The 14,419-nt window shown below is 42.1% G+C and overlaps 1 protein-coding gene across 1 annotated transcript; it reads right to left on the reverse strand.

Moving 5' to 3' along the window:
- Positions 1-88: 88 nt before the first annotated feature.
- On the reverse strand, positions 89-11,553 carry arhgap25 (Rho GTPase activating protein 25; the record flags this gene model as incomplete). Its single annotated transcript, XM_080765754.1, has 11 exons — positions 11,325-11,553; positions 7,696-7,898; positions 6,846-6,933; positions 6,198-6,311; positions 5,634-5,838; positions 4,146-4,278; positions 3,931-4,004; positions 2,933-3,054; positions 2,390-2,547; positions 478-1,037; positions 89-248 (listed from the first exon to the last, which is right to left on the reverse strand). Exons 1-11 carry the CDS (start codon positions 11,410-11,412, stop codon positions 89-91), a joined length of 1,905 nt encoding a protein of 634 aa, XP_080621880.1. The 5' UTR covers positions 11,413-11,553.
- Positions 11,554-14,419: the final 2,866 nt, after the last annotated feature.

Consider the following 14,419-nt stretch of genomic DNA (forward strand, 5'->3'; position numbering starts at 1 on the left):
CACAAGAAGGATGCACACATCTGTGTGGGTCCAATGTGTCCTCTCTAGCTGGGGGGGCTCATTGTTCTCTGGTAAGAAATTCATGGATCTATTTATCCAGCTCCCGGTTGCGGCTCTGGGCCTCGTCACGGCTCCGCTCCACGTTCCTCAGGCGGATCTCCAGTGCAGCCCTGTGGCGATGCTCACTCTCCAGGGCTGACCTCAGCTCAGCTACAGTGGCAGTTAGCTCCTTGTTCTTCTGCTGCAGACTACAGTACAAGAACAAAGAAAGGAAGAGGAGTTCTGAACATGTTGTATATGACTTAAACATTTTGACCAGCCCAAGCTGTAACACCTTGAGTGTCAATGTAACTATGTGACTGTGGGTGTCAAAAGCGACCCATAATGGACCTGTATGAACACTAACTGTGTAAATTGCAAAACACACAAAAGAAAAAAGTATTTTCTTTATTCAAATATTACATATATCACACTCGCCTGTTAATGAGGCGTTGTGTGTGTTCCTGGCTGTCGTCGTGGCTTTCAGCCTCACTGTCTAACTGAGGAGCTGGCTTGTTGACTGGCAGGGTCTCTGTATGCTGCGACTGTATCTCAGTGGACACAGCAGTATCACCAACCACTTTAGGCAACCCTTCGGCACAAGAAGCCGTGACGTCACTTCCTCTGCGGACCATGCGCCTGTCCTTTCCTTCCTTGGCAGTGGTCTTCAGACTAGGACCCCCAAACAGCGAAGACCTCTGGAGGTCCAGGATCTTGAAGATGTCTTCTGAGAATGTCTCATTCTTCTCCTCTATACTTTCCTGGATCCGGCTCCAGCGGTTCAGAGCTTCAACCTTAGCCACGATGCCAGTGGTGGGGCAGTTGAAGGTGGGCAAGGTCTGAGTGCGCTTGCGGATACTCCCAAATGACCAGCGATCAGAGGGAGGTGCAGAGAGTTCCTGAGGGACGGCAGAGAAGTTGCTGTCTACTACCTCTGGGTCTGGACTGTCATTGTCCTCCTCTTCCTCAGGAGACTCGGATGTAGAGGCATCACACAGCTAAAATAGACAGGGGTGATACTGATTGAAACTGTTATGTACCACCTTATACATGACCAGCTCAGTGGCTTTGTGGGTATTACCCTCACTAACATCAATAAGTAAGTAAGCAAGATACCTGGACCACAGGACCAGCACCGCTTTCTTTGTTATTTTGACCTGGTCCTCCATATTTGTGAATCCACAGTTAAACTCAGAATATTCTATTTTGACTCATATAGAAGATACATGGAAGTTGCTTATGCTCCATATGAAGAGAGATAATTATGTCCATTTAAAAAATAAACTTGCATGTATTGAACTGGAATACGCCTTACTAAAAACACATAGTATCATAGTAATGCAGAACAATTGAAAACGCATAACAGGGAGGAGATCCAGCATCTGTCGCCGTGGTGTGGCGACAACAACCTGGCGTTGAACACCAATAAGACCAAGGAGCTCATTGTGGACTTCAGGAGGACTAGGGCTGTCACTCACGCTCCCATTCACATCTATGGAGCAGAGGTCGAACGGGTCCCCAGCTTTAAATTCCTGGACCCTCAACACTGCGTCTCTGGTCAAGAAGGCTCACCAGCGTCTCTTCTTTTTGAGGAGACTGATGAAAGTACACCTATCTCCTCAGATACTAGGGAACTTCTACCGTGCCATCGAGAGCATCCTCACGTACTGCACCACGGTCTGGTACGGAAACTGTACAGCCTCTGACCGGAAGCTACTGCAGAGGGTGTTGAAAACTGCCCAACGTATCACCGGAACATCTCTCCCTATCATTAAGTCCATCTATGACAATCGGTGCCTGAGGAAGGCTCATAACATCATAAAAGACCCCTCTCACCCCAACCACGGTCTGTTTGCCCTCCTCCCCTCTGGGAGACGTTATAGGAACCTTGGTTCCAAGTCCAGCAGACTTAGGAACAGCTTCTCCCCCTCCACTGTCATCTACCTAAATTCCTCATCCACTCCTCTCCCCCCTCCAGTGTCAGCCCCCCCAACCCATCCACCATCCCTGTTGTATCTCGGACTCTGGACACATCCTTGTCTAGCACTATGTGGACTCTGGACACATCCTAGTCTAGCACTATGTGGACTTGTGCAATATGGTCACTGGACTTGTGGAATATGGTCTCTGGACCTTAGTCTAGCACTTTGTGCTTTGGGCCACGTGCAATAAGGGCTACGTGCAATGTGGACATATCAATGTCTTTTCTTCCTGCTCATATCCTTATTTATTTATTTATAGGCAGTAAGTCTACAATAGCTATCACGTACAAACAGTAATTCATAGTACAAAGACAAAAGCATGAAAGGGAAATTTCAATTGGCAATGAACTACTGCAGATGTTCCTAACCTCAGCGGACTCCCAGCCCACAAAGTTGCGAGGGGTGCTGCTCTTTTTCTTCTTTGTCTTCATGGTAGGCGTAGATGGACGTACATCCTTGGCGGGAGGAAACAGAGCCTGGTGCTGTCTGATCAACGTTGTCATCAGTTTCTGTATCTGAGGTGTTGCTGGAAGGTAGTTAAAAAGCCTTCTGAACATCAATCTCCTCAATCTGGACAGTAGATTTAATTTTTAAAAATCACACCCGTGTGAAGTGAGGGGCGCTAATATATTAAAGTAACTCATGTTGATTAGGTGATGTAATGGTGATGTAAAACAAATGATGCCAACACAAACATTAAACGCCATTAACAATAAAGAGACAATATGATGTAATGAGGCAAATTTTCCCTTCATTGTCAATTGTGTTTACAAAACAACATTGTGAACTAAAGACAGACATTAAACCTGTATATAGAAGATACTCAAAAAGGACTCCCTGATAACCCCACTGTGTGTTATAATTTAAACACTGTACGGAAATTGTACAGGCCTCTATTCCATTGACCTCACCCTTCATCATAGTTTCCGGGTCTTCTATCTGAGGTTTCAGTAAGTTGATCCCCATCACCGTAGCCAAGTTCTCCACACTCATTTTATTCACATTGCTGTTCTGCTGCACCTCGTATAGAAACCTGTAACATAAAGGTAGACTGTTATTGTTTCTGCCAGGCACAGGCTGGGAGGGAGAGATTATGTTTTTGCCCCCGTCCATGTCCGTCTGTGTCCATGTGTCTACTCTGTGCATAGCTAATCTTGGACACTGCTGGAGCCATTGACATCAAACATTGCACGCACTCCCAGTAGGTCAAGGAAGAGGAAGACACTAGGCCAGATCATAGCCTCATGATGGTGCTATTACCAGGCCGCTTTGTATTTTGCCCTATGACTCTTCAACTGTGATTCCAAAGTTTGTAGGACAGAGGGGCCTATCTTACATTAACTCAGTATCACACTTTTTTAGAGGCCTCATAAAGTTTTTGCTAAATCGGATGCGGTGTTCATGATTTTGGGTAGTTTATTTTAATATAGCCCTCCCTCTCCCCCCACACGTTGGAGACCAGCATAGCCAATCAGAGTGGAATCTGAAAAATCTGAATGACACTGTATTTATCAAATTACTCATGCAAAAAAAATCTAGTTGGGCGAAAATGGTCGTAAAAAGTTTCTGAATTGAAGGAATACAAAATGTGCATGACCTGCACATTAGGCTAGTGTTTAGGTCATGACCTACACAACATTAGGCTAGTGTTTAGGTCATGACCTACACATTAGGCTAGTGTTTAGGTCATGACCTACACATTAGGCTAGTGTTTAGGTCATGACCTACACATTAGGCTAGTGTTTAGGTCATGACCTACACATTAGGCTAGTGTGTCATGACCTACACATTAGGCTAATGTTTAGGCTTTCAAATACTTACTGTAACTGTATATTCAGTACAAGATTAAAACAAACATTTTTCTCCCTTGTAACTGGTATTATAATCAGCTGCAGGGGTTAGTACTCACCTGCAGATATAACTGAGAAGGTTGTAGTTAATCCTGGGAAGAATAGCAATTTGTTTTTCCAATGGTTCTAGACCCTGAGAGGACAGAAGAGTGCAGTGTACTGTAAATACTGTCGATCACACTGTCGAATTCAGCATATAAATAAAAGGTTACATTTTATAACTTTCAGTAGTACCAGAAGTTTTACTGGTTTGTTGAAAACAATGTGACTGTACTTTTGCTCTTTCGGGGTTCAGCTTGTGAGTACAGTCCAGGCAGTCTTGGTACTGAGTCCAGGGCACCACTGGCTCAGGCAGCTCTCGCAGATACAGCTTGAGTAGAGATGCCACCGCGTGGACATCTGTGTCACTGCAGGAACCAAAACCAGACCAACAATCAACTCTCAAACACAGAATCAGCTTTGGGACATTATGCTGTGGCAGTCCAGCCAGTGAGTCCACCCTCACATGATTACTACATATTTACCAACAACGTACATGAACGTACATGGTACACAGAACCCACATAGTGCAATAGGATATTGCTGAAAACACACTCATATGGTGATTTTTCAGACAAACTGTTGATTTGATCCAAATGGACAGTTTAAATAAAGTGATATGGTTGAAGAAAACTGAAGCAGCTCTTGAGTAATGCAGACGTCCACACAGGATGTGGCGAAAGCTGCAGAACACAACAGCATATAGACAAATTCAGAAACGGGTCTCATGGTCGCAGCTTACGTATTTCCTGTAGGCGGACTCGACATACAGTAGCTGCGGGGTTTAAACCCCCACCAGGCGTACCTCTTCTACTACAGTGAACGGTAGAGTGACTGATGTTAGTCTGCCTCAAACGTTACTCTTTTACCTGCTTTTTACTAACACTAACATTACAAAGATGCCCAGAACATCGAGATGAACCTGTTTAGTTTATGGCTGCTCCAACAGTAGTGGCAACATAAAATAAAAATAAACGGAATGTCAAAATATCCACCGCGGGTTCTGAGACCAGAGCCATTGAGTAATGGTTGAGACGAAGCAGTGAAAGGCCCTGAAAGATACATAACGTCAGTCTTACCCAATACCCAATCTTTCTGTTTTATGAACACAAGGCTGCTGTACTTTATACCTCATACTTTAAATTCTTAGTATGAGGTATAAAGTACAGCAGCCATGTGTTAAAAATTGTTTCAGAGAATGTCTTCAGTCCATCCATGTCTTCATCATGTGAAGATTAGCTTCACAATAATAATTAGGACATTTGTCTGGACATGTCTTGGTGTTTTTGAGCTGGCGTAATAATCTTGGAAATCAAATTCCACAGGTTAGATACATTTAGGAAATTTGTAAATTGTGTGAACAGTTCCTGGACTTGACTACCCCCTGCTCAATATTTGACACACAGAAATGCCTATCTTTAAAATGTCATAATTTAAATATTATAACTAAACCAATGCTTAATTGTCGGCCCTGTTCTTTTTTCCATCTACAACAAATGTCTCTTCAAAAATAACTATCTATATAAGCTCATATAATACACATACACACTGGCCACACTGGCATACACATTGTAATGCATTGCAAGCTTGAAGATCTGCTATTTTTGCCAAATGTTCCCAGAATCCCCAAATAGTGGTTAAATGATGTACTTCATCAGACTAGTAGGAAAGCATTCAACGCAAGCTGTACCTACATTGGCAAACTTATCTAGGATTCCGTTACCTGGGAAATGAGGGTCTCTCTCCTGCATCAAAGGCATCTCTGAACTGTTTGACAGTGTTTTCCTGACCAGGGAGACGAAAAATTCCTTCCTCATTGAGGCCGTGTTCTCTGATGAACTCGGCACACTTCTGCACGAGAATGGGTACCATGTGAGGTCCAACACGTCGTTCGTACATGACCGTGTCTGCAAGGCTCTTTCCAAACACTGCGGAGGGCAAGATGGGTGAGAAGACGATTCGGTTGATTATAACTGATTGCGTCCTCTGTACAAAATCAGCATGTTCCCATGATATAAAAATGATATTGTTCATGGATTGCAACAGTGAACCACAAATTGGAATTGCACGTTGAGGGGCCTCTATAGAGTGCCCCCCCCCCCATGCAGTTTCACTTCTGCCCATAGGGGGTGCCACAAATACAAAAAGTTGAAACATATTATAAACTCTGCAGCTTCCTCAATCCTCAGTCCTGACGGCTGCAACCCACATGTTAGGCCAACCAGTCTTTTGGAAATATGTGTGTCATATGTATGTATAATGTATAATTTCCTTAAAAATAAAGTACCTCCACTAGTTTGTACTCCAATGGCCCTGCGTAGAGAACGCACCCATTCGTCCATGTCCGTCTGAGAGCTGGCCATAAACACATAAGGACTGCGTACTCTGTCTCCATGACTACCTGTAAGAAGACACACAACAAGATGGATCTGCCTGGTGGAGATGACAGTTGTTCACAAACCTTTTTAATTTCAAGGACCCTTAGTTTGGTATGTGTTACGCGATGGCCCCATAACTCTGAGAGTGTATCAATGGAACCAAATGGTTCTATTTTCAGAGTTACTCCAGAGTTAACCCCTGGAACCCCCCCAATGACCCCTGGGGATCCTTGAACCCCACTTTGAGAACCACTACAGTTTGTGTGTGTGTGTGTTAATTCTATTTAACGGAGCTCTACACCACGCACGTGCATGAACACGCATGCATGCATGTGCACGAACACGCACGCATGGAAGTGGGCATGGAAGTGAACGAGTGTCACTCGCTGCTGAAGTGCCCTTGAGCGTTACTGTGCGTTACTGTGCGTGTGTGCGTGCGCGTTCGTGCACGTGTGTGGTGTAGAGCTGCGTTTGTCCGTTAAATGGAATTGTATTTTGAGTAGTGCTCGCCGAAAATGAGTGACAGTGTACATTAGACCTAAATCCTCTTTGCTTACGTGGTGTAATCTCAAAGAGGTATTTCCCAGGGTCATCTGGGTTTGGAGGCAGCTCGCTGACTTTGCTGAATCTCAGCTGAATGATTCCCTGCATGGGTAAACAACACACGCATGCACACAGACATGCATGACTCCACACATCACTATATGACCATCCACGCAGTACATACAAGCCAGTGCTCTATGGTTTTTAAACATGCAGCATGTTATGGCTGCAGGTGAGATTCAACTAAACTAAACCAATCCAACAAACAAAAATAAAACTAAATACAACCAACTAAACTTAAATAAAAGCTAATTAAAGATGGAGTGCCGTGATTTTTTTCCACCCTAAAACATGATCATCAGGTCTAAGGAGGTAAAACTTTTTTTTTAAAGTGTACAGTATTTGTTAAAATGTTGTTTTTATGTGGGCACGCCCACTAGTTCATTAAGTATGCCTGGTTTGCCTGATGGGTGGTGATCCACCTGAACTGAAGCCGCACCCATAGCTGTATTTGGTTTGTATGATAAAGGGGGAGGGGTTAGGGGAGGGGCTGATAGTGTGATGTCACTATATTACTGTTTATTTCATTGGTCCATTTGACTGTCAAGGGTTCAGCCTCCAGGAAGAAACCCTAAATACAAAGCTAATACACCATTGCACATAAAAATGACTCCAGGGTGTCTATTGAAGTACTGTCACCAGCTCATAGACACATGAAAAACTGGAAAAATTGTGGCACTCCATCTTTAAGTCAACCCAACCAACAAAACTAAAACGAAATACAACCAACTAAACTAAACCAGCCAAACTCAAACCAAATACAACCCAATGAACTAAACTGAAATCAAACCAACTGTGTGTTACCTGTACAGTGGTCTCCTTGTCGTCTTTGTGGTAGGTGAGTGTGCTCCCTCTCAGGACAAAGTATCGCTGCTGCCAATTCTTTACTATGTTTCTCTGTTGTTTCTTCAACCAACCAGCCTTCAGAGGCCGTTCCATTGACCTGGAAGAGCGTGGAGAACTTGAGCCTGGGCTTCCCTCACCTGGCATCACACTCCTGGACCGTCCTGCAAAGATAGCACACATAATGGTTAATATATGTGTTTATATCTCCAGGATTTGAGCCCAGATCCGCCACATCCTCCTTGCATCCAAAGGTGAATTCCCCCATGCATGGCCAAGGGAGAGTTTAGGCGTCTGGTCTTCTGACACGGCTACTCTGATACGTTAAGGACAGTCTATTGTTTAACATGGCCAGCTACATTAGCCTGTAGGTGGCCAGGCATACATCCAGTCCAGTGCCTTGTCTCCTGTTCAGCTATTTCATAAACGAGAATGAATACGAAGTTAGATTGATTGCCCATTTGCCAACTCCTTAAGCCAAATTTATATTCCGTAGTAGGTCAGTGTCGCTTGCCAAAAATAACATATTTTCAAGCTCCAGAAAAAACCCACTCCAAAAACATACCAACCAAAAAACATGACCAAAGTGCAGTATGCCCCGATTATAGAACACAACTGAACCAAAGTATTGTCAACAGCCTCAGCTTCAACCTCCATCTCTGAAGATTGGAGATGTAGGTGTACACAAACTATTATGACCCACTGATGCAGGGTGGGTGTTTATGGGTTTGTGCTTTTGTTCTGAGCAGTAGTCTTGAGAGGAAACTTCTAGCTACCATTTGGCTTGACAGGTTTCCTGTGTAAGGTGCCTTTCTTGGATGTTGTTGAATGTGTAGTTCTGAGCTGCAGTGTGGACATCTCTGTACTTTATGGGAAAATATATTTTACATAAAACAAATGGGAAAGATATGCTAGTAGTTTTATTTCTTGGAAGGTAATTGCTTTCACCTGGTATACTACAAGCAGTGCTACTGAAGTAATAATATACAATAATAAAGTAATAAACTAGCTACTAATAGCAGTAGGCTACATTAAGAACTGACAGCACATAAACACATCTATGCCTTCTTTTAAACTACCAGTAGGTTAACACAAGCTACAATCAGAAACTCATCTAGGATTCAGAACTCAACCCACCAACATGCTTCTGTCCACACTGTGGGTTGAGTGCAGAGTGTGCCGCCGTCTGTGTCTGTCTCTGTCTGTCTGTCTGTCTGTCTGTCTGTCTGTCTGTCTGTCTGTCTGTCCATCTTAGAACACAACCAACTGCAGAGACTTTTTTTTTATGGAGGGGAAACAGAGATGACACAATGATGGAGAGATGAAAGGATTTCAACAGAGGTGTACGTGGCCCAGTTAGGAAGGAGACAGGCTGGAGACATTGAGCGATGTGCAGGGGTGGTAGACCCAGAGAGATGGCGATCAAGTGCAGTCTCTCTGTTGTCCAATTCCCCGTGTCGTGTTAGGCTTTACTGATAGGCCAGATGAGAGAGAAGAAGAGAAAAAGAAGGCCCGGCCTCAGTAAACAGGAAACCGAAGAATCATCGCCGTGGGGACCAGCAACACTTTGAAGGCCCCCCACCAAGGAGCCTGGCTCTTTTGGTGTACTTTTATTCTGTTAATAACGTCACCCTCCCATTTGATTAGTGGAAAAGTTAAGATGATGCTGAAGAACCTCTGGCTGGGCCACACACTGTGATGGATGTGTCACCACACCCTGGGCAGAGAAGCCCAACGCTCACAAAAGGCTTTCAAACTGGCTCAGATTCGTGACGAGGCAGAACTCAGCAGCCAGAGTCTCTCCCCATGGCACGTCAAAGACCCTTTGAACACTCACAATCAAATGAAGCCCTACGTCATGTGCAATGTTATTTTCACGTCAAGCGGAGTCATGTATGCCCTCAATATGGGGTGATTGACGTGTGCAGATTTTCCATAGCATAAATGGGGACAGAGTCAAAGTACACAGTAAAACCATCAGTGCTCATTTAACTCTTAAGAGTAATTACATTTGTATGATATGTACAAATGCCATATCATACAATATATTTGTATTTGTATACAATGTATACAAATAAAATGGGTGAATTAATACTGTGGATCCAGTGTCCTACAACGATTCCCATTTTATAGTGATACAGTATAGGATTTGATTATGTAATGTATGTTTGATTTTCACATATATCTGTTGAGCATGTGATTATGTGGTTTATTTATAATTGATACTTTTCTATCCGTTAGAATTTGACAATTCGCTAACACATTTTGTTAATACTAATTTAAAAAAGCAAATACAGAAAATAATGAAAAAGACAGACATTTCTTTTTTATTAACTTTCATGTATCGACCAAATGTGAACTTCAAGTCTGTAAAAGGTTAACAGGCCAAACTAAATTATGCAGAATTTAACCATGAACACAGAGATCTTTTAACAAAACAATCAATTAGCATTGTAACAGGTGCATTACATTTCCTACAGGCAAACTAATTGATTATTTTGCTAAACTAACGTTTTGCCTACTGTGTGAGAATACATTTAATATACCGTAGCCTATTTTTGCTAAATATTGCAGAAATATAGCAGAGCTGCAGATATCAGTTTCCTGCTCAAAGCCCACACAATACTGTAACATGCAGTTCCACTGTACAGCATGCAATGCATCTGTAAAACAATGTCATTTTCTACTGCACAATCTGCTAATATCTCACTACAGACGATTGCATTTGACCTTCCAATGTGACGGTCACACTCAGTTTAAGAACTGACACTAAAATCAGTAATTTTAAATCTATACACAGCGTGTGGTACAGTGTAAATGTAGTGGGCAGCTAGAGCTACTTCCTGACAAAAGGCTCCCAAGTATAATACATATTGCATATACAATTATAATATATTATAAATAATAGGGGTGGGATTGTATAATGTTGCATTGTTCATAAAAAAGCAGAACTATACTGTTGCCTACTGAAGTACTGCTACACATATCCAGTTACCACTGTGTATGACAGTTAATCTGTCATAATGTTGCAATGGGTGTGCCATCTCTCAGCCTGAGAGACAAATAGTATGCAATTGCTCTGAAGCCTTAAACAAACACACTAAGCTCACTGTTAAATGTCTAAAGTTTAAACCATCAGTGGGGGCCAGAACATGTATGTCGTATAGGCTACTGTACAGTGCATTAATGCAGTGCAAAATGGTGACTCTCTTCTGCTTCCCTTTAATGAGTATAACACTTACATAAGTCACATGATAAGCCCTAAATAGAACATATCTGAATCTATACTAACCCACAACATGCTTTAATAAACTGAAGCTAGAATGTTGAAAGATATTGTTTTCTTTCTTCTTCTTCATTAGCAATGGTTCTCATTTAGCATATACGTGTAATTTTGGTTTGTCTACTACTGTACAGTATTTCTCTTTTCAAATGGCAGTTTTAACAGTAAAACGGTTAATGAAAATCTATAATTGTTTATTTTTCTTATGTCACATATATCTCATTTTAATGCTTAATGTGAAATGTGAAATGTGAATGCATTCCTCCATCCCAGAGGGCAGATGAAGTCAGTGGATTCATAAGCTTACCTATTCTGGCTGATGTCTCAGCCTTCAGGGTGCTAAAGTCACGAAAGGTCCGAGGTAGTTTGAGAGACATAGTCCTTAATTGCTTCATAGATCAGCATATCATTTAAAACGTTTTACATGGCCAAACATAACAACTCACACACACACACACGCACACACACATACTTTACATGCATATCTACATACTCGAACACACTATCATGACAGCACATGCTGATCCTCTACAGATCCTACCCAGGAGGCTATTGCACATACCTAGAACCTGTCTCTAGCACACTTCCTACTTCCTGTGTGTGAATCTGTCTGTCTTTCTTCTTTTTTCCTCACATTTTCAAAACATGTCCCTTCATGAGGCTTGACTGCTTCCATGTGCGTACTTGTTCGTGTTATCTAACAGTCTGTTGTAAGAATTAAAACCTTCCAGGCTGACAGGCTTTAAGTAATAGCTCCAGGGTGCTTATTTTAAATGACATACGACTACGGAGGTCATAAAAACCCAGTGGTCTGTGTTCAAAATCTCTCTCTGTCTCTCACTCTTACTCAGTCCAGGAAGTGGTTTTCCTCTCTGGGTTGCTGTGTTCAACATGCAAAGTCGTATTGCTTCAGATTGCATCCGGTAATAAAGACACACACAATATTAGACACTTTAGTATACTGATTGAGTCATCACATTAGCCCTGCTATTAACACAGTGCCAACGTGTAATTTCTAATGGAGCTAAAGTAGGCTAGACCCTGTTCACACAACTATACTACATACACTTGGTGCTCAGACATTACCCAATGGTCTATGACTAACAACCATAGAGTGCCTGTGAGCTGCACTCAATCCCCATGAATCTGTACCTGCCTGCTTCAAGGTGAGCTACGTATAAGTCACATATACATATTGTGATACAGCACTACAGGCAGTTGCTAACCATACAGTACATGCCTCATGTGCTCATTTTAAAAATAGTACAAAGCCAATTTTGGTAATGGCACATACACAATGACAAAATGGGGAAGAACAAGGGGGAAGAAAACAGTCACACAAACCACATCATTTTTCCTATTTATTTTCATCAAACATTGGCAAAGCACATTTCAGCATCGAAACAGTTACAATGTTTCTCTGGACAAATGTGCTTAACACACTGAACAATCAAATGGAGAAGAATAATCAATCTAAATCATAATGTAACATCAAGTTCTTGTATGACAATATCTGGCAAAACAAAAGGGTCCACAAAGGGAAGCATATATAGTATACAGAGTATAGCACCCCTCCCATTACATTCCATAGAAATTCTTACTTAACCGAGGTTCAAAACAGAATTTTATTGGTTTAAAAAAAATAGCACAGTGTTTTTGAGTGGCTTCTATTTCTTTTAATGAGACAGCTTTTTCATCATCCATCAGTTATTGATAGTCCATTGTACAATATCTCCTTGTTTTAACTACTGCGATTCTGTAATGCACAACTCGAGTCCTGTGGATAAATTGTAAGCTAATTTCAGGACTAGCTTTGTGAACACCATTAGCTTTCTCTACAATAACTGCACTCTAGTGCAGGGATACTCAAATAGATTTACCTGTGGGCCACATTACAAAAATGGCAAGGGGCCAGGGGCCAGTAGATAAAATTACGACATTAATGATACTTGATAACTTCTCTCTTTCAATTGCTTTATTTTCGCAAAATGTATCAAAGTACAATGTGCATGCACACAATATGTAAATAAATAAATGTGTTACATTTTCTTGCATAAACACAAAGAGCTGTTTCCATAACTGCACAAATTATTGCACATAACATGAGTAGCTGTTATAATAACATAATAACATAACATGAGTAGCTCTTTGCCTGCCTGCCTGCCTGCCTGCCTGCCTGTCTGTCCATGAGTAGTTATTTGTCTGTCTGTCAATGAGTAGCTGTCTTACTGTCTGCCTGTCTATGAGTAGCTGTCTGCCTGCCTGTCTATGAGTAGCTGTCTGTCTGCCTGCCTGCCTGTCCAATTGTCCATGAGTAGCTGTCTGTCTGCCTGTCTGAGTAGCTGTCTGCCTGCCTGCCTAATTGTCCATGAGTAGCTGTCTGTCTGCCTGTCTATGAGTAGCTGTCTGCCTGCCTGCCTAATTGTCCATGAGTAGCTGTCTGTCTGCCTGTCTATGAGTAGCTGTCTGCCTTCCTGCCTGTCCAATTGTCCATGAGTAGCTGTCTGTCTGTCTATGAGTAGCTGTCTGCCTGCCTGCCCAATTGTCTATGAGTAGCTGTCTGTCTGTCTATGAGTAGCTGTCTGCCTTCCTGCCTGTCCAATTGTCCATGAGTAGCTGTCTGCCTGCCTGTCCAATTCTCCATGAGTAGCTGTCTGTCTGCCTGTCTGAGTAGCTGTCTGACTGCCTGCCTGTCCAATTCTCCATGAGTAGCTGTCTGTCTGTCTGCCTGTCTATGAGTAGCTGTCTGCCTGCCTGCCAGCCAGCAAGTTGGTTAACAGAAAATAAATTGTTATGGCTGAGTAAAATAAAATACAATAAACACAATTTGCCTGAAAATAGATTACCCAGCTATGACCTTTTTCATGAAAAAAAATGAGTAGTGATATGGCTGACTGAGTAAAATAAAACAATCTACCTGAAAATAGATAGCTATAAGTGAAGAGCAATTTCCGCAATTACCATTTCCGCAATTTCCATTTCCGCAATTTCCTCAATTTCCATTTCCGCAATTACCATTTCCGCAATTTCCGCAATTTCCATTTCCGCAATTACAATTTCCGCAATTTCCGCAATTTCCATTTCCATTTCCAACTATTAATGGCAGCTGGGTTTCATCATTCAAATAAAATAGAATTCTGTCCGTTTAGCTATAAAATTATGTCAGGGAATAGGGATACACAGTATATGTCTTTCATTTGCATTGCATCTCCCCCCCCCCCCCAAGCTTTTATTTTCGTTCGAGTAATAGTACAACTCTAATAGTATTACTTATAATAATGTAATTAAAGATAACTTCATTCAGATTTTTTTATTTTTATTTCATTTTCATTCATTTTTCATTGGTGGGCCAGTCATAATGGTCCCGCGGGCCTGATGTGGCCCGCGGGCCTGAGGTTGAGT

This window comes from Protomyctophum bolini (genome assembly GCF_963924005.1).
Source record: "Protomyctophum bolini genome assembly, chromosome: 6".
NCBI lineage: Eukaryota > Metazoa > Chordata > Actinopteri > Myctophiformes > Myctophidae > Protomyctophum > Protomyctophum bolini.